Source organism: Rhyacophila brunnea, unplaced genomic scaffold (assembly GCF_057557595.1).
Source record: "Rhyacophila brunnea isolate RB1 unplaced genomic scaffold, BYU_Rbru_1.0 scaffold_22, whole genome shotgun sequence".
Lineage (NCBI taxonomy): Eukaryota > Metazoa > Arthropoda > Insecta > Trichoptera > Rhyacophilidae > Rhyacophila > Rhyacophila brunnea.
Window position 1 is genome coordinate 9,246,547 of NW_028232882.1, and position 27,436 is coordinate 9,273,982.

The 27,436-nt window shown below is 35.0% G+C and overlaps 1 protein-coding gene across 4 annotated transcripts in view; it reads right to left on the reverse strand.

Moving 5' to 3' along the window:
• The window catches only part of LOC147070021 (uncharacterized), a 61,342-nt gene extending 34,281 nt beyond the window's left edge, over positions 1–27,061 (reverse strand). For all 4 annotated transcript variants that reach the window (XM_085949856.1, XM_085949855.1, XM_085949854.1 and 1 more), the window contains exons 1-12: positions 26,454–27,061; positions 20,814–21,023; positions 19,935–20,085; positions 19,503–19,657; positions 17,957–18,049; positions 17,327–17,497; positions 15,639–15,851; positions 14,177–14,365; positions 13,325–13,470; positions 12,639–12,796; positions 11,886–12,009; positions 8,026–8,177 (exon numbers count right to left, since the gene is read on the reverse strand). In XM_085949856.1, coding sequence (XP_085805982.1) covers positions 8,026–8,177; positions 11,886–12,009; positions 12,639–12,796; positions 13,325–13,470; positions 14,177–14,365; positions 15,639–15,851; positions 17,327–17,497; positions 17,957–18,049; positions 19,503–19,657; positions 19,935–20,085; positions 20,814–21,023; positions 26,454–26,516 — 1,825 coding nt within the window. In that variant the 5' untranslated portion in view covers positions 26,517–27,061. The remainder of the gene's footprint in view (positions 1–8,025; positions 8,178–11,885; positions 12,010–12,638; positions 12,797–13,324; positions 13,471–14,176; positions 14,366–15,638; positions 15,852–17,326; positions 17,498–17,956; positions 18,050–19,502; positions 19,658–19,934; positions 20,086–20,813; positions 21,024–26,453) is intronic.
• Between the last annotated feature and the right edge of the window lie 375 nt (positions 27,062–27,436).

A 27,436-nucleotide genomic window follows, 5' to 3' on the forward strand; every position in this document is an offset into this window, starting at 1 on the left:
TGACTTTTCCCCCATTAGGACGAATTTGTGATGTGTCTTTATCTCACTTATCAGGTCGACCCACCACGCCGGGGACCTTGCCAGCCCACCCTTTGTGGAGGCCATGATTGTATGAAAATAACGGTCTCAACTTATTACTTTTTATATTTATTAGGTAAGTATTTAGTCAATTGGTATGGGTAAGTCAATTTTATTTATGCTCCATATGAAATTAATACTATTTTATGAAAATTTTTAGCAGCTTAAAATAATATGCTGATGACATACTTATTAGATACATACAAACATAATATATTATTGTTGTTTTAATTTAATAAAACGCATTTTTTTTTGTACTTTTAATCAATAAATTAAAACAACAATACAATGCAGTTCCACCATGAATTGACAGTTAACAAAATAAAAGTAACATACTTTTAACCCAACCTAAAGTGAAACAATGTCATCAAATAGTTCATAGCTCAATTTTCACAAAAATCTATTAAAGTAGTTTTACCTAAACACCACAGATATTATAATGATTACTTACAACTTACATATTAAATTAATAAACCTAACTTTTTCAGTCAATATTTCTTCAAACTACCGTCTTACATTCTAAGTATAATCGGACAACATAGGTATGCATTCATAGACCGAGCAATGTTTCTGAGAAGTTGTTAATACAATAGTTTCCGTTACTTGAAGATAAGAAATCTGACACGAAGGTGTTTAAATCAAACTCTCTCAAAGAAACATTGACTTATTCAGATTGAAGATTTTACTGACAGTTAGCGTTCATAGCACATGATGTCAAATGCAGTCCAATTATTACAGAATATGCTAGATAGAATCCATAACAATTTATAACAACTATAGGTGTACCAGTACAAGAAGTCCGCTGAGTGAGGGCACTACATGCTAACATTTAGTATTGTTTATACTGTGTTGACCTTAGTCCTAAAGAACAGCGGACGACTTATGTTGGTATATTTATTATAGAAATGGTAATAAGAGAATCATGTGAAAATACAATAATAATTATACAAAGTACATTACATATACTTAGGGATTGTAAGCAGAGTGCCGTTGAAGACATGCTTTTTCTTATGCCTCAATGTAGGATACGGGATTATTTAGTTAAACACTTCTTTAACAGAGGGCTCTGGTGCCATAATAAAGGAGCCATGATGAAATTAAAATAAAATACTATAAAAGCTATTTTTAATTATAATTTTATACCTAATGCCATAATTCAGTTATTTAGTTGAGACTATTGTAAATGTTGTGTATGAAATTGTAACAGGTAATGAATGAACAGTCGTAAGGCTGGCTACAGACACAACATAGCATCTTTCCGTGCAGCATTTATCAAATTAAAAATTAATGACTGTTCTTATAGTTATCAATGCATTGTCTGGAACCTGTTCAATATTTAGATATTTTGTAAATATTTTTGATTGACATTATTTAATCATTTTGGTTATATTATTCAGACATGAAGATGCCATAGTCATTTAACAAGTTTAGTCCATGGAGAATGCTGCAATAGTAAAAAAAATCGAAATTAAGTAAGTACTTACTACCACTTAAAAATATAATATAATATATATATCACGATAAATGCAGTCTCATAATAATAACAAATGTATGTTGGAGTTCTTTATCACCAGAATATATAAATAAGCAATGGGTAGCCAAAAAGACTTTTAAAAACAACTCAAGTCCAAGACAAGATGCAAGATAAGAGGATTAATCAACGTTGACATATTGAAAAGTACAGATAAAAAGTTTTTTATTGCAATAAAAAAGAGAAAAGACTAAGTCTTGTGAAGTAGGGAGTGCCCGTGCCCGCTCGCAGGGCCAACAATGTAAGTTTGTTAGTTTGTACACAACACTTTCGAAGTATACAGGAGTTATATAAATGTCATGGAGAGAAGGCTTCATAGCAATAATAATATGAACGAACAGATTTTTATAGGGTGTGAAATTCTGCCCGCTGTCATGAAAAGAAAGCTTAAATAATCCATTGTTCTGTGTGGATATCTTCGACAACAGATGTAACTGCATACTAGCGCATTCCTTTTGCACAGGTATACATGAACGGTGACAGTTACGCAACTCATCTCCGCACATGTTGGTTATACCCATGCATGTGCAAGAATACAGCATAGAAATCCAAACATTCTCATGTTGCATGTTGTCATAAAACTTATTATTACTATCCAACAACAAGATCTTGTCGATAACGTCGCTGTCAGACTAAACAGGAGGGGCTTAAGTTTTAACACGTGGACAAGAAGTTCTTGTTCGACAGTACATGCTTATGTATGCTTATGCAGTTTCCAGCTGGCTTTAAGGCTGACCACTAGTCGAGAAATAATCAATAATATGCAATAATAAGAATTCTTGTTGTGATAAATCGAAACATCATATCTTTTTTACAATATCACTGTCACGATTGCACATCTCCTAATGATTACTTGTTCAAGTGCAAGCATATTTTATTACTTATGTACTTAATATTTTTTAAATTTTACCACAAACCTTTGATCAAAAAAATTAAATAATTTCATCCAAAAAGGTGCATTGGCAGACTTGCTTCGCCTTATTACAGACATATTTTAAATAATATTATCTGAATGATTTAATTTGTAAATGATTCAAAAAGACAAAATAGCGATTATTATGATAAAGTATGAATGTAACTACTGATTTTATTTAGACACAACCCAGCTGAAAGAAAATTGGTACATGTCGGTTATGGGGAATACAGCGGCAAACACATTTTGAAAATAGCAGATCCTATACTGGATTATTTGTTAGGTTGGGTTAGTTCCGGTTAGGTTAACCTAACAAATAATCCAGTATATCGGCTATTTTCAAAATGTGTTTGCCGCTGTATTCCCCATAACCGACTTGTACCGGTAATTCTTTATGTGTTTCACTTAACAATATGTATTATTAAAAGAATTGGTTGTTAATCATTCACTAAATCCATCACACTTTGGATCGATTGAAAAATAATGTGTGATTTGAACTACTTGGCTCCTTTTCTCCACGATTGGTATACGAAGTGAATTATTTCATTTAATTATATTATATAAAGAGTAGGCGAAGTATATGACAGCTATGGCAAGCCATGTCAAGAAAGTGCCAGACACGCTTGGTAATGGGTAGGCTTGGAAGCCGGGAAAGCTGCAGTTGGGGGAATAAGACTAGACAGCAAGGATGAATAGAACTGCAGAGGCCAAGACTTGAAATGAGCTGAAGCGCCATCCATCAGACATGGGGGAAGCAAAGGGGCAGATAGATCTAAGACTAGGCAAATTATGACTCAATTATTGCTTAGACTTATATGTTCTGGGTGATAAAGAACGCGGAAATAAATAAGTGAGACGTACTTTTTGGCTTGGGTATGAGTAGGAAGTCTGCCGGGGAAACCGAGACGGAGACAGACACACCCGCCGTGTCCACAAACAACAACGGCTTCATTTCGATGTGATCCATGGTCAATGTTTATCACTTTAACTGGTACACAAATGTTAATCACAAACACACTACAGAATTGACACCCAATGTTGTGTAGCTATTGGTTACGAATAAACAAACCAATTTATTTTTAAAAATCACAATAAAAAAAAACACTAAAATATTTTTCTTCAGCCGCGATATTAATGTTTTTGCGTATATAGAAACAGAGATCCGACTCTTTTCAATCGATATTTGAAATTTAAAAATCACATCGAACACGGGTAGTATGTTCGGAATCCGTCGAACAAAGCACTTGCATTGCATCGATATGAAAACCCTACTTCCCGTACATTACGAAAAATACGCGGATCGTAATTGTGCACTTTCTATTTGCGTTAATCGATTAGAAATTACCGCACCGTTTACCCATGTCGCCGGGTCCCGTTAAAAAGTGGAATTACGCAAAGAAATCGAAAGTTAACCTCCTTATTAGATGTATGTTAGTACGTACCTATAATAGGGGTGTACATTTTAATGGTGGTTATTCCGGCCATTGTGCCTTTAATTGGGCTAAATACGACAAAAATACACGTTCGGCGTATTGCTGATACTTGACGTATTTCGCAATAGTACACTTTAAAGTAACTGTGTATGTTTGGAGACAATTTACGCGATTTGCGAAAGGGAAGCTTTCACGGACGCGCAAAACCCGATACCGACGCCATTATTATGAAGTATGAACTGTCAAAGCAGTGTTGCCATCTTTTCAAAGTGGAATTATAGTACAGAGCCTCCAAAATTATAGTATTTGGTGAAAAAATATAGTACGAGTTGTCATCTGTTGATGTGTGTTTTTTGTTTCTCAGAAAAAATTAAGGAAAATTTGAGAAACTCCGCGACATCTTTTTATTTGAGTAGGTACCTCTTCCGACCAAAAATGCTTAGGTACCGAAGAATTCAAGAGATTTCATTTTAAACCAAAGTCAAAGGATTTTTTACGTTTTTCGAGCAATTTTTAAGTTCTCCAAAATCTTCTTATATTGCGAAATTATAGCACTTTTCAGCAATTTATCGAACGGAAATATAGAAATTTTTGTATTTTTTCCGATATTCAAAATTATAGTATTTTGGGCGTACTATACCTGTTTTATATCGTACATAGTACGCGGACCAAAATTATAGTACAAATACTATAATTAGAGTACGGTTGGCAGCACTGTGTCAAAGTGACAGAGTTGCCAGTGTGAGAAATAAAATTCAATGCGAAAAAAAATCAAGTATCCATTTATTTTATATCGTTTCGCGTAGGTATTAAATTTATCGCGTAACTTCGTGGAAAAAAACAGTAACGAAAATATTGAATGGTTTGATATTGGTCTAGACTCTAGACTAAAATTTTATTTAGGTTAAAGAGGATTTTTGTGGGAGTTTTTTCAATATTTTTTTTAGAAAGTTTTCATACTTTTCAAAAAGCTCACAATTTAACAATGTTCATTACAAAGAATAAATAGGAATTAAGGAGTATAAATATTGTGTCATGGAAATCATATAGATATCTATATGAACATAGCATACAAATGTAGAAAAGTAATGATGAATATTATAATTATTAGCAAGTACAAGGCATCAAAACCAAAGATATCCTGATGCCATCTACAAATAAATTTTATTACCTTGGTTAAAATTACAAAGATGGTAGGCAAAATTAATGAGATTTTAAAAATCCTCATTTACGCAGATTTCAGAAATTAACCACGACACTTGGATTGGTAGTTTAATGCAGTGCTCCGCAACCTTTTCTCACCCATGGCATACCAAAGGTATTCCCAGAATTCCGCGGCACACCACAGGTAAAACAATTTATACATCAAAATACAGACCCCACATGCTGAAGCGGGCCCCCTACCTATCGCTAAGGTGACAGTGTGATACTCTCTAAAGTAGGTAGTGTTTTTCAAATGGTGTTCGAGGTAAAATTAATGGTATTCATTGTATGTTTAGCTATTTTTTGTATTTATTAATACAAACACTCCCCAATCGCATATTTAAAAATATTAGTATCAGCGTAGTAATATAGCGCCTTTTTTTTAACCATTAGAGAAAATTTGTAATTTGTGGTTATCTCACTTATCTGGTTGATCTGTCACGCCCCCCCCTGAGCCTGGCCCCCCAGACTAGAGCTCTGACGAAAGAGAAACCCAAAGTTCTTATCACTCGTCAAGTATGACTGCTTATCATTTTTAATTATAGCTTAAGTTGAAAAAAGTTGCTCACATAGGTATATGTCGTATAAAATGGGAGCTGAACTGCGATAGCTTTGTCGGAAATCCGAGGATATTCTTTATTAACCGATCCAGAAAACACCCAATGGAACATCGGCGAAATTCATTTTTAGCATCACGTCGTTCCTCAATTCAACAAAATTCCTCACAAATATAATTACAGTGCATCTATAGAATTTTGGGCATTGGTTGCAAAAGGGTTTCGAATCCAGTCGTATTGATTGTATGAAAGTAATGATGAAATTTCTTTTGCAGCAAAGTTATAAGTTTTTGGACCGGACCCAAAATTCATTGCTTGTTTTCAATGGTAGTGAATTTAGTATTGTAGTGAAGCATATCAATATATTTTCATTCTGACCTTGCATTTTTTTTATTAATTTTATTCAGGTGCTCAAATATATTATCAGCCATGCACGCAAATTTGGCCATTAAGTATTGTATAATATACAAAATTATTTGCATTTGACACAATGCGCCGCGGCACACCTAGCATCGTCTCACGGCACACTGGTTGCGGAGCATTGGTTTAATGGATAAAGCACTGACTCGGTAAGCAGAAGTTTTGTGTACAAATTTAACTCAGTCCAAGATTTTATCAGGCTGTATTGTATTTTCAATAATTCTCAATCTTATTACCACAGTTATAAATAATTATTATGGTGTTATTAATTATTTTATACATTTAAATATTATATTATATATTATTGTCAAAAGTCACAAGCATTTTAATGAGACATACTAGAAAATGACATTCATTTCATGTGATTTGTAGAATCTGTGCAACCTTTGAAGAAGTAAGGAAAATGGGCACATTAAAACAAAGGTTATCAAACTTTTGGAATTATGACGCACCAAATCAAAAGATGTGAGTTCCTCCAGATTTTAATAAAAAAATATTTGTAATTGAATCCTCAATTCTTCAATTACATTTAGAATTTTTTTAAAATAATTTGCCCAATATTGCACTATTGCACCAAGAGCCTATGTGATACACCAGTGTTGACCTGGAAAAACTTTTTGCCTGAAGCATTGATGCAAATTCAAATAAGAGAATGCCAAATAAAACACATTTTTAACAGGCATTATAAAAAAAAACCACAAAACAATAATAAAAAAAGTACTTAAATGATTCTCCAATAAAACAGAATGCAGTGGTGAAGGGTGGAGGTAGGCTGTTAAGATCCAAAATAAATAGTGCACATTAAACTTTTGCATTAAACTAAAGCGTTGGACTATAAAGCCGTGGGTCCCAGGTTCGAATCCTGGGTCTGGCAAGTACTTACACATATTGTTTTTCAATTTGTGTGTGTCAGGGTATGGACCTAATAGGTTGAGCAAGTGGCTGACATCCATTTCTCGTAAAAAACAAAATCTGTCAATACAAACCTCCACTCTGTGGAGGCCCATATGATCCTATCAGGATCGGACATGGTCGAAAAAAAAAAAAAAAAATTTGTTTTGATTGAACTAAAAACTACAAAATGTTCAGATGGTGTTGGATATTTTTTAAAAATTAATTCAACCTTGCCTAAACTAAACCAAACCATAATAGTTCTGGTATGTTATGGGCGATTCGACAAAATAGTGCACACTTTTTCATTCATACTTCGTTGAATAAAGAATACATACTATTATTACACATCATGGTGTTGGTTAGTTTTTTAAAATTCATTATGCCCTGCTAAACCCAACCATAGTAGATAAAAAATATTATTCTATCCATAAAATATCCAAAATTATGTATGGTTTAATGGCATAATTTTAGATATTTTATAGATGGATGATTATTTTTTTACTATTATCTATTATGGCTTGGTTTTCGCAGTGTTAACTGAATTTTAAAAAACTAACCAATATCATCTGTAAAGTGTAGGCTTAGGTAGTTCAATGAAAAGAAATATGTATGACTGACCAAGTTTATTGTGGACTATTTATGTCAGATCTTAACAGCCTACCTCCACCCTTCGCCACTGACACAATGTGACTACATTTTTCATATAACATGAAAATACAAGACAGGCCGAATCCCCCCAAGGCAACACTAGTTTCTCGTTACACAGCAGTTGAGAATGTCAACTACATAATAAATAACGTATCTTTTCAAAAGAAATTTATGCTAATGACTTTTTGCAATAATAAATAATGCAAATGAATGTCAATTCATTCTTCAATGTCAATGTCAGAAGGTACGACAACCATTAAATGAGTTCAAGTTGGTATCCTGAAGTATTCACATGTTAGTGCACTAAACTATTAAAGATAAGATAGAAAACTATGGAATGCAACTGACCTGTATGCCACATGACGTGGTTGACAAAGTGCTCTTTCCTGGTGAAGGATTTCTTGCAGATGTCGCAGCGGTGGGGCGTCTCTCCGGTGTGCTTCCGCACGTGGTTCACCATGTGCTCCTTCCTCGTGAACGTTTTCGAACAGAACTGACACCTGAACGGACATCACATTACCATCCAAAGCTCCACAAAATATTACTAACTAATTTACCTTCGATCCACACTGTTGAGACGATGACCACACTATTAACCATAGCATTTGAAAAAATATAAATTTCCATAGGTAATAAAAATGTTTTTAGCTAATAAATTTTATTCGCATGTCATCAAACTATTTTGATGATATTGTTTCAGTCAATTTTGGGATGTCATAAATGAAATAAGGTTTCCAATTATTTATATATGCAAATTGATTCCGGTACTTGCTAAGTAGCCCAACATATTCCATTTTACTTTAAAATACAATAATTTTATATAATAATTTAATAATTATAGTATAATATTAATAATAATAATTTTAACCACATGGGTTTAAATGGAGAATAATTATTATTCCAGATAGTTTCAATTGGATCACTATACAGTCGAACTTGGTTATTACGAGGAAGATGGGACCGACTGAATTTGGTTGTTATAAGCGTTACTCGTTATATCAGAGAATAGGTATTTTTAAATGAGCCGTCACATAACACAAAAAGTCTACAAAAGAAAAAACCCATCGTAAAAATCCCCGAAACAAGCATGGCATTCATAAACTACAAAAAAAGTTGTTTACTGTACCTACTGACTTCACAAACCTTTGTCGGCATAACTAGTGTCATAAATGTAATCCGAACCCGGCGGCATCCTGTCCGTCAGATTTGATTGCTTAGGGTCGAAATGTTTTTAAACGATCGACACTTTAGCAGTTTTTAGAAAATTTTAGATGATTTTTAGCTCGGTATATCCGTTAAGTAGCTTGGTATAAAAGTGAATAAATAATGTATGGAGAAAATCATAAACTTGTCAATGAATGTTTCCTCGTTACATCTGAGATCTCGCTTTATCCGTGATCGTACTAAGCGAGTTGGACTGTATAAATTATTAGAAACTCCATAATATTATTTATAAAAATATCCCAAAAATTACTTAAAAACAATATCACCATTACAATGGGGTAGTTGAATAGATATAAACAAAAAGAATTTCAAGTTTTTAACTAGAAAAATTGAAGTTACTTAAGGGCCCACATGCCCAACGCAGGTCAAAATGGAGTTTTATGGTATTTTCAGAGCATAACCCTGGACATTCCTTAAACGTTGTAGATAATCTATGTATAAAATTTTGAAGCCTTATTATCCTTTATATTTATTTTAAACGTTTGATGACTGCATAAAGTATTTTTATTACATAAAATAGTATTCTTTTAAACCTCTCGATCTAATGTTTTAGAATATAGTGATATTTCAGTATATCTATGTGCAGTGGTGTTAAGATTTTTTAGATTTGTTAATTTTAAACGCATTTACAAAACCATTAGTAAAATTAATGTTAACATTATATAGTGAAATATTTATGATAAAAAATTATATTTATAATCTCTGCGATCCCAAATTTGACAAGAATCAGGCATTTTATTATTAAAAAAATGGGCACGATTAACACATTTGAAAATAATTCTCAAGATACCGATTATCTCTTCAAATGTGATAAACCTCCTACGAATAATGATTGTTTTATAATAATAATTGACCTAAGAATAAGGTAGTATTTTTTGAAATATGTCATATCTATTGGTATTTCCCAGTGGTCAAGCTACAACATACGGCCGTAGCCATAAATTGACAAACGATATATGAAGTAGGGAGTAATATCATGTCAACGCGTGTGTTTGAACATGTACCTAACCGAAAAAAAATCGTTTTTTTTAAAACAGCTCGCCGATCGCCGTATCCAAATATCTATGCGTTTCAAAGGTTACGTGCGACTGTCGCTAGGTAGATGTGCGCTGTCTTCATATGCAACACCGGATCGACATTCTTGGAAGGTTTGAAGATTTGAAGGTTAGATTGCCTGAAAATTTGCCAATTGAAGGTAGATGAATCCACATTCCCCATTCACATTACCGGGAGTATAATTCCGACTGCTATATTGGTTAGCTGATAATTGCCAATAACCTCGATCATTTACACTGGATTACGTTATTTCTTTATGTTTTGATTGTATTATTTAGAATAGACGTAGGTACATATGTACATGTATTTCCCCCCTTATAAATAACTTTAATCTCCAATAAATAAATCATCAAACTCGCAAATGAAGTGTTAAAAAATATAATTAAATGTGTAAAGCTAGCATAATAAAAACTGGTTTGATAATAGTGCAGTACAAAGTTCCCAACATATTTTACCATTCTAAGCATTGTGACATCAGCAATGACCGTGGTTTGCATTTTTGGCCAGTATTATAAACGATACATCGTTGTTTAGCATTCAAAAGGTAATACAATTCATACAGTAAAAAAAAAATATTAGATTTCACAAACCATTCGCACATTTGAGTTTCTATTATGTATAAAGAAAGCTACCTACATCAAAACCAATGATTCCTTTACATTTTTCATTTGGAGGAATCGTTAAAAAATCCCTGCCTAGCCGATATAAATACAATATGAGGATCAACAAGGATTAAATTAAAAAACATACATTATTTATATCAACTGTAGACAGGAAAAAGTGTGTAACCCTCAGTTTTTTCAAAATAGGTTTTAGAGTAAAACCTCGTTAGTAAGAACACTGATAATTCGAAATTCGCCGTAATTCGAAATTTTCCCGAAAAAAAAGTCGCTTGAACATTATTTTCATATAAAACCATACCTTTAATTCAAATTTCGTAATTTTTACTATACTTTAACTTATTTCAAAGTCCTGGCATATAAAAATATTAAATAAATCGTAATAAAGTACACTATTTCATGAGCCAGTCATTGAAAATAGTGACAGACTTTTCTTAAAACATCAAAAATTACTTATTTTATGAAAGTAATAAAAATAATCCTGACATTTTATGACCCTGGTAGGCACATCTATGATCGGAAAACGAAATTAATGAAAATCAAAATTTTTTTTTTTCAAAATTTTAATATTTCTACCCATACATTTCATATTTCGAATTTTTTTTCAATTTTCGGTCCCATGGAATTCGTATTAACGATGTCTTACTATATTGCATAATAATGTTGCACACGGACTAAATACACGTTGTGTCCAAAGGATGTAAGCTACATATGACTATTTAATATCTAAATTTAGCTAGCAATTAAAAAAAAAAAAGGAGGTTATGTAAGTTTGTTGTGTTATTTTTTCCATCAGATTAGAAATATAAAAACCAAATTATTAATTATCATACACATGTCTTAATTTGTATTTTAACTTTGAGCAAAAATTATAATAAAAACGTTTTTGTGCCTCCTGTAAAATTTGATTTGTGTAGATTAAGCCCTTTTCCTTTTAAAAATTTTCTGTCAATATAAGAATAATTCTTGTAAAACTATTGAATGTAAACAATGATACAAATATAAACGAAGGTAGATAGATATTAAGTCTTGTGAAAACTTTAATCTATTGAAATTTTAATCAATTAGAAAAAAGGTGGTAAGTTTTTGTCTATTCTCGCCGAACCCTGATTGGGAATTACTATTCCAAAAGACGTGGTGATTTATAATATATTGGTCCTCTGCATATTGCCACAAGAATCACTTATCTATATTCAATTCTGTCGAGGTTCATACAAATCAACTCTTCAGTGGGATCCCATGGCCAATTAAAATGAATGAAATAGAAATACGAAAAGAAGGCAACTACATAAAAGAATAATTCTTTACCTGTATGGCGTTTCTCCAGTGTGACTTCGAACGTGCGTGTCGAGGTGTTCTTTCCGAGCGAAGCTCTTTTGGCAAGCTGTACACGCGTACGGTTTATCTTGAGTATGACGTTTTGCGTGCCTTTCTGTTTAACACAAATAAAACGCAAAATTATATACTGCATACAGACATAAAGTTAGAAAATGTCAAGATTCTGTACCACAACTACATGATGATGATCAGTAATATGCATGATATTGTATGGTTTCTTAGATTTTGATTATTTGTCTACCAAATTTGTGCGGGAACAAATTTTCATTTGAATGCTTTTTTCAAGGACAAGCAAAGCGATATACATCTCATAACGTCATGTGCAGTTAATAACATAGAACAACAACAAAGTAAAGATGCCTTCTATATATATGTAGCGACAGCATGAAAAGGCAACTTTACTCGAACATACACTGTAAAGTGTTGTAAGATTTTGTCACTGTTTCTATGCTATCATTCCATGGATAAGTTCATCTATCGTCTACAGATCTAGCTAACGAGCAAACCTGTTTTGCTGTGCATGATGTAATACCCTTCGTCAAATGTTTCCGAGATTAAAGTACGAATTTCTTGTGGAGGGTGCGAGTTTACACATAGAAAATGTGAAGTTTGGATTCGTGAGCCGTATATTGATATTGCTAGAGTCTATCAATATACCAGAGGCTGGATTATTTGTGCCGGTGACAGACATATTTTATATTGAAGTATAATGAGTATATTTACCTAAACTAGCAGCATTGGCGAAGACGTGAAAGCAGACAGTACAGGTGAACATGGAGCCCCCAAGGTGGCACTTGCCATGCCGGGTGAGGTCGGCCGCGCACGTAAACGCCTGCCCGCACACCTGACACGTGAAAGGCTTGCGCTCCGTGTGATACCGCCTGTCAAAATAAAATAACAATGTACATAAATAAAACAGCTAAAACTTTAATGATGAAAGTGTTCCCAATTACTCCAGAATATATATTTTATAGTGATGTAAAATGCCGTATTATGGACTTTAACGGGGGTCGGGGATGTAGGTTGATACCTGAAAGTGAGGGGAAATCCGTAGTTCTTTTGGAAAGGAAACTCTTTTCTGTAATCAAGACATATGTCTGGGAACCTGATGGAAGGCGAGCAGGTGCTACATTATACCCATATTTACTGGTCTACATAATCGGAAGCCTGGATGTAGAAGAATATGAGAAATATGAGGGAGATTCTCTTGGCTACACATGTATCCGAAAATTAGTATGTATGCAGTTTGCTGTATCACAGTTAGATGTTGTATCGGAAATAGATGGCTGCATAGTATTGAGATCAAATTCATATGTAAATAAAATATTTACAAAATAGCAAATAATATTGGGCATGGGATGGAGTGAGGCTGAAAAGAAGAATATAATAACAAAAGAGATGTGACACACCTGTGCACGATGAGCTGATACCGGAACTGGAATATTTTGTTGCAGAGGTCGCAGGAATGTGCCCCCGCTGATCCCACTGAGGGCGGACTACTGTCGGCTTCCGATACGTTGCTCGTCCCCGCCTCTGCTTCAGACTCCGATAATACCTGCATCGCAGAATATTTGAATTAATATTATAACTTGGCGCATGGTCAATTCAGTTGTGAAAATGGTGAACAATATTGGTAGTTACATGTTGGGATTTCATCTTCTGTACTTTTAGGGTCTTATCGGAGGTTACAGTATTATAAATTTACGATTCATTAATTTGAGATCAAGGTTCTTTGCTTAGACCAGGCATAAAATGTAATTAGGGTTTTGATCCCCAAAGTTTTGGGAATCCTACTTTTTTAATCCCCTAGTACTTTTTATATGAATTTACAAAAAATATGTGTTTTTGTCAACTAAAGAAGAGAAATTTAAAGATAGCTGTTGATTTTAATAATTAATTAAATATTAAATACGCTATGTATATGGCATACTTGCGTTCTGTAGTTTAGAGTTAGAAAGGATGTTTATTAGACTATGCATTTTTTCTAACTATATACTGACTAATGGTAATTTAGTTGACTTGTGTTGATCCCTGTTAAATACCAAATAAATTGAGACGGGCATTTGTTTTCTATGTTGAAATGTAAAAATAATATGAATTAGAAGGATAACAGGTAACTCTCCTAATTAATAAATTTCATTGGGTTTAGGTTTAGATTGACATGGATTTATTCTTGAAGTAGAACAGTTTTGAATGGTAAAAACTGGATCAATTTAACAGCACCAAGTTTCTGACATTGTGCCATATGACAGATGAATTACCTTGGGTGCAGGGGTTTCAGCGTTGAGCTTTCCGAAGACTTCGTGATAGGCAAGAAGCTGAGATATATCCTCCACGTTGACCTTGTACATGTTCTGGATGTCGTGCTCTCCCGCCGGACCGCCCGCCGATATCTTCACAATGGACCCATCTGCCGTTCGAACGTCCATCATTTGGCCCGCCTGAAGACTCTACGAAAACAAACAATTTCTGTTTATAATACATTTCATATCTCTTAACATAGGGGTTTTTGTACCAAGTCTCACTAAAGTAATCAAAGGAGTATTGTTGGGCTTAAATTTAAATGTATCTGAAATTAACTCACTACAAGGTCATCTGCACCCTATGAATCTATGAATAATAATGATCTAGCCAAGAGAGTAATGTCGTGCTATCCAATAAGGTGCAGAAGAGGCAGACAAAAAAATCACTGTCCAGATGGTGCCACCAATGACTGCCGTATAATTGTGGTATACGAACTGAAATGCGGTCACATTGGGTAGGCAGGTAGAGTTGATGGAGAAGCCACGACCCACATGCCAAAGCATGCTGTCTCCCAAGCTGTTGTAGGCTGGACAGAAAACTATGGCTCGCTGCCACATGTGGTTTTTTGGTATGCGAGCGTGTCTCTTCAGAAATATTGAATATGAAATTAAACTACACACATCAAACATGTTAAATTCGTCAGCATCTGACAGTAAAAAAAGCAGTTAAAGAACAATGTGTTTGAGAGGCAATATGGAGGATAGTGTGATGTAATCGTGAATGTCTGCAACTTTGCACCCGAGTTGGAAAAATGTCTGCCTGGGACTGTCAATCAATTTCTCTGAAATACTCTGTGCAAAATACTAATAGTGTACAACTTTATTTTCACCAGATTCAGACCCACCTGAACATGAAACCTCATGATACTTGTTTCGTGTAATTTCGCAGGTACAGTAAATCCGACTGATGTGCAACAAAAAACCATCATAGCCTATTCGAAAATAAAAAATGTCCACGATAGGTCAGCCAGCCTCAAATCACCAGACTTTCGCATGATAGCCAAGCGCACTATTCGAGTCTGTGGTAAATGTGAGAAATTTTGAAAACACTCAGTCCACACAATGACAAGGCGGATAAATATAGACGAGGCGATTTGCTTTAATTTTGAGTCAACCATGCAAATAGCCGGACTCTCATGAAAATAACAAAACCGAAATCACCGATCGACACTTAATTTAATACCACCACGCATTCTAAACATTGAAGACAAGTAGATATATTACATACTTACTTTGGGTATTTTGTCTTTTATGTTTACAATTATGACATGAAACCTATGTGGCTGTTGAATAATTTTGTGAGTGTGCGGAGAACACTAGTGAAAGTGAAGACGGAATGGTTTAGTGAGGAAGAAGATTCTGACCACAGTTGCTATACATTTCACAGAGTCTAAACTGGTGCATATCATTAGATACTAACTTTGAGATCCAATTTTCCCTCCCCCTTGATCTCGGGCATGCTGAAATGCCCCATCATTTTGGACTTTTCCTCCTTGATGTTGATAGAGGAGTTGTGCTGTCCGGTGGAAGGGCCCCCTGCTTCGATGGATGTCGTCCCGTCGGCGTTCTGCGTCACCAGAATATTTGCGCCATCGCCGCCCGCCTGCTCTATTCTCACAACGCTGTCCAGCACCTGATGCAACAACAAAAAACAACAATATAAAATAAAGAATATTTTCCGCCGGTCTAATTGTGCTTCTTTAAAAGCATAATCGATTACATACAGTAACATTGATATAGAACACTACCTTAATGCAGAACTAGCCCAAGTGCAATTTTAACCGGAAATGAGTCTTCTTGATTTTATTACTGTTATTTCTTGGTGGAAATAACAAACACCTGTTTTTCTTCCTTTCTTTTTAACCATGTCGGATCCTAAGATCTTATGGGCTACCACAGAGTAGAGGTTATATTAACAGATTTTACGAGAAATGGATGTTGGCCAATTGCTCAACCTATTGAGTTCATAGTCTAACGCCAAACACTTAAAACGTGGATATTTTTTTTATATATCACGAATGTCGATTTACATTATTTCTACCACTTAGCACATTTTGTTTAAAAGTCAAGGTAAACGTTAAACAACCATTTACTATGAAGACCTCACAATTGCTATTTTCAGATAAGTGGAAAATAATCGCTCAGTGCTTGGGCGTACTCATATAAATACGTAGCCTAATGTGCCTAAATTGGCCGTTTAATGAATGGCTGCGCCTAATGGAATTGAGAAACATGTAGCAGCTGTCAAAATAAACAAGTTTTGAACACAGCATGTAAAATCCACATGACAGATAAATAAGAAAATGGTATGATGATCATAATACAGTATAACCTCATTTTTACGTGCCCGGAATTCACGTTTTCCCGGCAATTGAGTGTAATTTTTTCAGTCCCGATGTATTTCAGTACATTTAATACCCGCATTTACGTTTTTCTTTCCCGCGATTTACATCGGAAATATTCAAAATATGCGAGTCATGTGCGCTTGACAATGATTGGGTCGTGACATTCGAATGGCGTAAGGTGTTTGGAGGGAAAACTCCGTGTCTTTAGAACGGTGCACGGTGATAGGTCGGTGAGCGACGCTGTGATTGGCCCGAGTTCGGCGTATAACAAGGTGATTGGTCCATTGGTCGCCATCTTTTCTTTTGGCATCGTGTTTGTGTTTTGTATACACTCCGCCTGTCATTATTCTGTCATCCGTTTGTTTATTCCGTTTTGTTATGTGAGAATTACATAACAAAAAAACAAAAATGCAACAAACTAATATACATGATATTTTTAATAAAAAATAAAAAAATTTTCAATAAAAATTTTAATTGAATGTTTTTTAATAAAACGTTATTTTTTTAGAAACATAAAATTTAAATGTTCTTTTTTTCAATACCCTCCTTTTACATTTTCCCTCCAATTAGGTTTTTTTTTCAGTCCCTTAAAAAACCTAAAATAGGGGTTATACTGTATGTTGTTTCCTCTTTATCCCTGCAACGAGTTTATGGTTAGAAGTTAATTCCAACATAATATCGACATCTATGTACGCATCGGGCCCTTAGTAAGGAGCCTTCGACACTGGCATATGAAGTGCAGGTAAAGACAAAATATGCAAACCTGCTGGCCAACGATCTGCTGCAGCTGGTGTACTGTGAGGGAGTGCACTTCGCCGCCTTGCTGCAGGAGGGCATCGTCCTTGAGACCCGAGGTGGTAGCCGTGCCGATCACCTTCTGCGTGTTCTGGTCCACCACCGTCACCAGCCCATCCTCACTTACCGTCAGTTGGATCTGAAAGCATTCCAGACAATTTTAACAATATTTTTATTGTCACTCAAACACAGAAAATGTTTCAGTATTCAAAAATGGTAATGGTGGCTAGAAACTCTTATTGATAACTGCAATCACTGGCATCCTTTTTTGCTGTTTCGCTATTGTGTATGTCAGGCATAATGTAACTGATTTTTGTGATTGTGCATATGAATCAGAGGCGCACAGCCAACAATAATTAATGCAGTCTGCCTGTCCTTGAAGTCAATTTTCTGTCAATCGATTAATCCATAAATCAATTCGTTACACAGTTTAATCCCTATTGTTTTAGGTGTTTTGAAATCTACTCTGACTACATTTTTTATTTATATTTAACACCGTCCTTCAATTATCTGAATTTTGCGAAAATGACGGCTGATCTACAAAAATACTAAAGATAGATTTCCGTGAGTACGAATGTAATGAAAAAATAATGCACACCTGTTGGTTGGTGTGATCCTGCCTCATGGAAGTGTTGGACATTATCTGCTGGGTCACCATGCCGTGTGACTGTTGATTGTGCTGATTTGAACTCTGGGACAAAAGAAAAATGGTACTGTTAAATGGGGCATCATTGAAATCGAGGGGCTACTTTGATACTTTGAACATGTTTTTGAAAATGACAACACAGTACCCACCAGAACGGTATGATTATAAGTTACCAGTCTATTTTAAAAGATATATCTATGGTCTACCTGTCAAACTACAAATACGGTAATTAAGTGTCCGATTTGTTGTACATCGGAATCCGTAAACATCAAGGTGAATTTGGTCTTATTTGAAGAACTATAAAATGTGAGTACCCTTTTATTATTATCGTATTAATCCAATGATTATTTAAATACTATAGTGATACCACTATTTCTTTTTCATATTTTAAAACCAAATTTATTGAGGTTACTTTTGTGTAACATGCTGATTTATTGTATGGGGCGACATTGATTCGGGGCATCAAAGTCGCACCCACACCTAATACCTATACTGAAGATGGTGTAGTTGCTAAATTTTAAGAATATTCTTGTGATTTTTTTTAAATTTCAGAATAAGATGGTGCGACAATACAAAAGAAAACTAGGTTCAAATTATTTTATTTCAAGTTTTATTGGTTATTTTGTATTGTAATTTTGGTCTCGTATAAAAATGTTCCTAGTTCTTTATTGTTTACCCTGTACTTTTTTGATAACATGATGAATAAATGCTATAATGCAAATCTGTACATTTTTTTGTTGAGAGTTTTTAATTGAGAACACGTTTTCATATTTTTAGTTTATTGACTAACTCACGGGGTGACATTGATACCCTATCAAAGTCACCCCACTGTAACTTAGTGCTTGTAACTCCCGATTTTTTTTTTTTAAAAATAATGAAATATATGAATAAACTAACGAAAGCATAAAAAAAATAGGTATCAAAGTGCCCCACCCCATGGTGTGTCCCACCTTTGATAGGGTACATTTTATTTTTTATTTCCATACGTATTCGTTAAAATTTCAATTTAATATTTTTATTCGGTTGATATTTACATTATTTTTTCAGTCTATTATTCCTATGGTCGGTTTTAAAAATATCGTAAATATAAAATCAAAATCGATCAAAGTAACCACCCCACTTTACGGTATCAAAAACTGATAACTATTTTGTTTTGCAGTTAAATCTAGCTTCCAACATGTTCACACCGAAACCAAAATCCAGAGTAATTTAGCTTCAAAACCTGTAGATCATACCTACGGATCCCAGACCCCATGATGATTTCAAAATTCTGCCCCATTTTTTTTATCATCCGTGCACGTGTCGTTCTGGTCACCAAGGACGTCAAAGGGCAACGGAAGTAAACTAGACATCGCGAATCTGACAAAAAAGTACAGTCCTGCTAAATCATACATACGTAAACTGATAAAGTTGGCCGGAAATAATATATGCCAGCAAATAGCCAAGAAAGAGCGAAGGGAGGCGGGTGTGGGGTTGTAATTGTTAAGTGTGTGATTACCGAATGGTGATTCAAGCCAAGATGGTTGGCTACCTGGTGATGCTGTGCATGGGCGTGCGAGTGGTGGTGGTTGCCCTGCTGCTGCCCCCCGCTGCCACCGCTTTGCTGCAGCTGCACCGACTCCTGTCCGTGGCCTGCCAGTGCCGCAGCCACCTCTGTAATCCGAGACTTGTGTTAAATGCAGCTTTCATTTTTGACCATCGATTACAACTACATAATGAAATAAAATTTAGACAGAATATTATGTCATAATCGGTTTGTTCAACTGGTTTTCAAATACATTAGTTAGATATTTTGAATGCATATGTGAATCAAGCAAAATAGTTATTTCTCAAGAACTTACAAATGAAAGTTTCAGTCAATTTTTTTTTAATTAGTTTTTTTAGCTTTTTAGGTCATTGTCTTTTTAAAACCAGCCAGATTAGTCCTTACCCAGGTGCATGGCATTGGAGAGAAGGGGCACATTAGATATGTTATGGGGGGAGGTCCCGGCAGAGGAGTGCGTTGCACCCTGCGGATGCTGTTGCAGGATCAGATTGGGATCCCCGTTTAGGATTCCCGAGTGCTGTTGCAGAATCGCTTCCTGAAAACAGTATCACTTCATTAACAATCGATTCACATACAAAATAATAACATTCCAGCGAGAATGCACAGCCTGTAACGTAATTTAACAGGGTTAGGTATGAATTAATTTTGTCCATATTTTTTCATATTAGAGTTATTTTATATTTAGTATAGATTAGTTATTTATAAATATCCACTAGAAAAAATCATATTTAAAAAAAAAATACCAAGCTCAACAGGATTTGAACCCGTATAACCACTGGTATCGTGCCACTGCATTAATCAATTATGCTACGAGCCTCATATCTAATTGCGGTAATTTAAACTAGTAGGTCCCACTTGAAATGTGTGTCAAATTGTGTTATTATTGACTATCAGTTTCTGTGTATTAAATGAAGAAATATTAATTACATTAATTACTAACCTACGCCCGGCTTTCAGCAGTTATGTATATTCAATATATGGAATGTTACATTCTCAAAATCTTGTGATTTATTGAAAAAAGAAATGGTTTATATATATTGAATATACAGTATCTCATTTATTATTAAATTAACCATGTCTCTGAACATCAAACCTACACACTGAAGGCGGTTCAAAATTCAATTTTCACCTATGGCAAGATAGAAATGTGGTGATAATCTGTCGACGGCAAGCAAAGACTGTTGTTGTGTCAATTGGCCAGTTGTTTCCCCAGGACATGAAACTATAGTCGCTCGGTACAAATAAAATATGCTAAAGGTATACCTGTACGGGTTTTCCATTTTCCATGCGCGTCGAACCCGCAGGCAGTCCGTACACGGAAACTTGAGACAGAGGCCCAGGAAACAGGTTGGTGAACACCCAATACTTGGCGACACTCGACAGTGCAACATTTACTGCAGAATTCACCGTCAAGTCTGTCGCGGATGTAGTGGGCGTCAGCTGGTGTTGATTTTGACTTCTGTGTGTCTGAGACTGCAAATTAATAAGAATAACCATTTTTAAACAATCACAAATGCTAATTGACAAAGTTTTCCACTATGCTATAAAAATTGATGACTTGGATTACGACCGACTGACTCGCTTAATTAAGAGGAAACTCATTACCGTGTACGGAAACTTGTACGTATGCAGCTCGCCGTATCACACTTCATTGTGAAATGTTTTATCAGAAATATATGGCCTTTATTAAAGACCGTTCAACATCTTTTGGTTGTATAGTCTTCTTCTTCTTTGGCCATATCCGCCCTTAACTGGAGCATATGGACGTCACGCGGCGCCTCCAAGAATCCCTGTTGCTCGCCAGTCTTCTTGCTTCCTTCCAGGTCAAACCAGCATCCCGTAGCTCCGCCGTATACACTGTAGATTGTATTTAGCGGCCTTCCAGGACGCCGGAATCCGGTCGGCTTGACGAACAGGCAAGCCAGGTTGAAGTTCTCTTCAGGCATCCGCATCACGTGGCCGAGCCAGGTCCAATATCGCTTCTTCACTTTCAGCGTGTATAGCTATAGTACTGACATAAAATTCATGTCTAAATAAAACACGGTTCTTGTCGGTTCACACTTTACAGGAAGCCAGCAGCAAACAAATTTTGAAAATAGCCAATATACTGGATTATTTGTTAGGTTAGGTTTTCATTCTTGAATTTATGAATTTTCCCAAAATCAGCTATGAAAATTTAAGTAACGTTCATATTTAATCTAATAAAATTGAGGACCATAGTTTTTATCACTTGACCATAGACACTATCTAATGGAAATATGTTCGCATTAGTAGACAAGTAGGCAGGGAACATATCGTCACTGTTCTGGCAGAAGACACTAATTCGAAAAAATGACATATTGAGTTAGTACCAAAATGTTCCTTATTTCAAAGTTTACCGTCTGGAAACCTTCTTAATAAATAAACAGTCTTTATTTTAAAGTCATCCTTTTTACGATTACTTAATAAACTCACATGATAGACCATTATTTCAAACTTTTTAACAACTTCAAAGTCAAACTACTCAAAACTAGTATTCTCCAGTTAGTGTGTTCTGCCAGAACAGAGACGATATTGTTTTAATCTAATATACGTCGTGTCGTATTCCATTCCACAGTACAGGACTTCAATGGTAGTTCTGTCATATCGCATTTCAGAAGTGGTATTAGATACTCCTGTTTACATAAATTTTCAAGGAGCCTTCGTCTTTGGCCATCATATAGTGGACATTGTCAAACAACGTGATTCATATCCTCATTATCATTTCCGCATTCAACATTTAGGATCGTTTGTTCCTAAGCGAGCTAGGGATGCTGTAAGATTCAGCTCTGCAGAGATTATTTGTAACAATTATTTCCCTTACAAGCATTTTATTGGCGTACCAGGGTTTAGTTTTACAACTGTAGTACAATTGAAATCGAAATCAAACATAATCTAATAGCGCCTGTACACGTGCATGGATTTACTGGCAGCAGTAGTGCATATATTAAACTATCGTGACAATAATAACCTGTTTATACGTAAAAGTGTCTCTCCAATTCATTCTTTAACATTGAGCGAGTCGCGATGTTATCATTTTATGGTACTATTTGACAGGTAGTGAAAATCGGTCAACCTGAAAATTAGTTTAGTTGGTTTTTTTGCCAGCAGGTTCGCCACTATCATTCTACTCCGCAGGCAAAGATCGAAAAAATCCTACTGTCGCATGACAATTCAGAAGCTTCCAAATTTTTTTGATTCATGCATGCAATTTTGCCAACTGTAGGATAATACATGTTTACCCATACATTTTCTTGTTATGGCCGCAATAATACTTACTGTTCACAGTAAATCCATGTACGTGTAAACGGGGTAATAAGCATCAAAATGTCCTGCCTAAAGTTGCCCGGATGTGAATCTGTCTAATCATCTAATGAGGATGTTGGGAGACCTGAATTGTAGTCGTTGGCCGGCATATCAGCATCTCAGAGCGAAAGTTAGACCATAATGAGAACAACGATGGTAGGAGGTCAGGGCCCACCTCGAGTTGTTGCCCCACGTGTGATAAGTGAATATAATTGTTACGACCTTTTAATATGTTAATTTAGTGTAGTGAACTGGAAGAACTTCTCATCAATTCAATTAGATTTTAAAATGAGTAGCCTTAGTTGATAGTATTAATGTGTCTTTTTGAGCTAGAGTCAGGTATTGAAACAATCCATACTACCAATGAAGATTTAATAGCAGCTGGCAACTAATGCTTATAAATAAAGCCTATTAAGTACCTATTGACTATTATTGTTAACCATTGTTAATCCTGTTACCTATATCTTTGTTTTTTTTTTCTTATAAAGTTCACTATACTTAGGTAAAATAAATAAGTAAATTTGAATTGAATTAACGATTGCAAAAGAGCTTGGCACCCTTATACGCTGTGGGTCCGTAAGGTCGGTAGACTTGAGCAAATTTGCATGCACGAATGGTTTACAAGTACAAACGTTTGTGCGGATTAAAATTTTTGTACGCAAAACACAAATTTGACCTTATACGGACATCAGTATTGACCTTTAGGTTATTGTAATCTGAAATTTGCCAGGAGCATAAGCCCTATCTACATTCGGGCATTTTTTCGTTCCCTAGATGAAGACATCCATAAATAAACTATCAAACAGTGATGTTTTTTTTGGTCTGCGGCGCTGAAAGTTTTGGAGGCACCATTTTGAAAAAATTCCTGCGCGATAAACTGCTATTACAATAATATGTCTAAAGATGGGTTTTACGCTTCAATTGTTCATTAAACTTTAGGATGTAAATACTTTCTTATGAAGCGACGTCTGCTTCATGGAAAACCGTCATTACTCTCAAAAGTTGTGATATTTGTATTTATTACTTCATTCGCCGCTTCTTACATTGTGCCGCACCTATGCAAATCATGACCCTCCTACCCACACGTAATGTCACTGAGCATAGGCTATGTGCAAAAGTAATACATTATAAGCATTTAAATTCTCAATTACCTGAGAAAAGAACGTACAGGTCATACAGTGAAACCCTCATTTTACGAAGGACTGACAAAATAAATGTAAATACATAAAGAGAAAATGTAAATTGTTCCACTGTATATTTAAATTTTGATAATAATATTAGAACGTAGAGAGTTTTAACAAGCGGTAAGTAAATGCAGTTAATATAAATGGCCACAAAAATAAAATTACATCTTTGACAAAAAACTGCTCGACAACGAAATGGTGACCACTAGTTTTTAGTTTCAAAACTCTTAAAAATAAAACGAAACCTAACAATCTTCTTATTGACAGCAGGTTGAATTGTTTTGGTTTATTTTTAGGTTTTATCCTGATCACTGCCAGAGCCGAGTTAACTCGACAAAGCATGTATGTCGCATCAGGCCATGGACGAGTAAACTCGTGCGTTCTTGTTAACGTCATAACTTCTGAATAAACTGTTTGTGTATATTTTTAAACAATATTAATCATTTTAGCCGGCTCTCACATCTAAACTCGCCTCGTCTGCCACACAGTCATAAATCAAACCTTCCAAGAACGTCGATCCGGTGTTGCATATGAAGACCGCGCACATCTACCTAGCGACAGTCGCCCGTAACCTTTATATTTAGATGCGGCGATAGGCGAACGGCTATAGGAATGACCAATTTGTAGGTGTTTGTATGTGTCCTGGCCTCTTCGACTCGCAGCCCGAAAAGCATGCAACTTGTCGATTGCAACAGTAGATGTTTTTTTCCAAACTAAAATTCACATTCACCAATCTGCGGAGCTCTATTTGACAATGTATGTTTTGTGAATAACGAATAACGACATCTTATTGACGTACCTATTCGACACGTTTTAGGCGGACGAATTTTGATGTGAAAGCTGGTTTAATGTTAAAATATTCGCGATAAACCCGAGAAACATGTTGATTTGGTAAGTTTACATAAATATTTATCATTCTGTTCCTATTTCATATTTTTTAAGGGATTTATTTTATTCAAAAAATTACAATTATTGTCTACTTAGTAAAAAATTGGCTGGCTAAGGATCGGTTCAGACAAGGCGGATGTAAACTGCGCGGTTTGATCCGCTTGAAGTTAATTTGTACTAGCTTCTATATCCACTAGTCTACCGCAAATAAGTGGATCCCGCGCGGAATCTGCTGTGTCTGAACCGAGCCTAAAAGACTACTGCCACAGTTCAGCAACTATTGCTGTAGGTATTTGCTACACTCATGATTCGGTTCAACATATTTGTGCGAATTTCCATTTTCATATCTAAAAATGATGAAGAGTAATAACCCGTTCATACGTGCATGGATTTACTGTTGACAGTAGGTACAAATTCTAGCGGCCATAACAAGAAAATGTATGTGTAAACATGTACTATCGTGCAAGTTACAAAATTGCATGCATGGATCAAAAAAGTTCAAATGCTTCAGAATTTTCACATGACAGTTGGAACACAACCAGTCAAATAGCAACATGAATTAATGACAATTACGCGTTTTGCTTACACTTAAAGATGATGAGATAGCCAAGACAGTTAGCACTTTTACGTGTAAACAGTTATTAATGTGATAGTTGAATTTACACACTATTGGTGCCAGTAAATCCATGTATGTATACAGGCACTGACAGATGAACAATTTCAGTATTACCGAATATCCAACAGATGGTGAATGAAATTCAGACAGGCGTCACACCAACGACAGCATGTATTTTCAAAAACTTTTCAGGTTTTGGATAAACAACATTCATTTGTTATTATTGTGACCATAATAAGCTCAGCCAAATATAGTATGTAATAGGTTTGTTTAAGGTTTAAGTTGTACAATGATAATGGGAAAGTGTGGTAAATCATAGCCTAGTTGAAGTTAGCTACGCCTGATATACAGCTAAACTACCTATTCATTGTAAATAAACATCAATGTAAAAACAGATTTGTTTATATTATTAATTAGTGAATAGTATAATATACTTACTTCTTAAGCAACCAAATATGTAATTTTCAATGGTAATTTTATTTTAAGTTGTCATTAATTTTAGGCATTGCTACACTCTACACAAAGTTCAGTACTTAGTTGTGGTTCTGTCAGGGTTGATTCTTGTGACACAATGTAATATTTATCAAGTCTATTCTTTTTAAATTTAAGAAATCTTGTTCGCCTGCGGCGTTTATTTTCGTGTGGTGATAATTTTCTTCGAGAATAAACAGGGGGTGCATTTTAATAAACACTAAATTGAATCACTCTTTTACCGAGAATCTAATCTCCAGACTATTCTCAGACCAAATTGGCAAGCTTGCGACGTTATAGAATTATAGATGATTGATGAAGATTAAAAAAACTGGTTTGTTTTGCGCAATTGTCCAAATTTTATAACTTATCACATTAAAAAATATTGTTTAGGAATGCAAAAAATGCAGTTCAACAAACCTCTGATGCATTCCCAGGAGGTTGGGGTCCACCGCCACTCATATTATGCTGATCGGCATTCATTTTACTTTGATCGTGTCGCTAAAATTATTTGTTTTCTCAGAAGCGACAAAATGTACACACCACCTTTTGGAATATGTGTCAAAAATCGGCTGTCATCAAATATAAGACGAGGGGGACGCGACGGGCCGCCATTAGGATACTTGTAGCACAAAAACATCTCCGTATATTTGTCATTTCACACATTGTTTATGATTTTTCACGCACCAGCACACGTAATAACGGAGACAATCTATTTGAAACCATAATTATATCATCCTAGGTGTAAAATAACATAAGAATTGTCCAAAACTATTTAATTTGTCAAAGCAATTCCCGCAATAGACACACGGAATCGGTCATGGCGCCAACAATGGCAGACAGAGAAAGACAGATGGAAAATATGTGCACTTTAAACGTTTATAAAACATTTTTAATGTAATAAATGACACACAACGATAGATACACAAAAAATATTATGATTTAATATGAATTTACGGTGCAATAAGCGTTTTAACGCGTACAATACGACTTTGAACTCACGATGTGAAATCACTAGATGGCGTCACAAGAATAATAGTCAATAAGTTATGAAACGATTACGTCCTGTTTTACCATCTGCGTTAATTCTTGTTTTATTGTACAACCGATAGATGACGTACACAACACCACCTGTGAAATTATTATCCGGCGATCAAGGGTAATAAAATTAAAATGACAAACAACATGACAATAAATCAGTAGCGTACATAACATAAATAATTTATGTGAATTATTATATTGATTCCCTTTGCAAAAAATGGGCCCTAACAAAAAACTACTTTTCAATACCTATAATAATATACCTATACCTAATAATAATATAATAATGTGGAAACTGACATTCTTGGTGGTGTATGGAAGATATTTATATATTCCACTTACGTTAGGTGAATTTAGGTTGA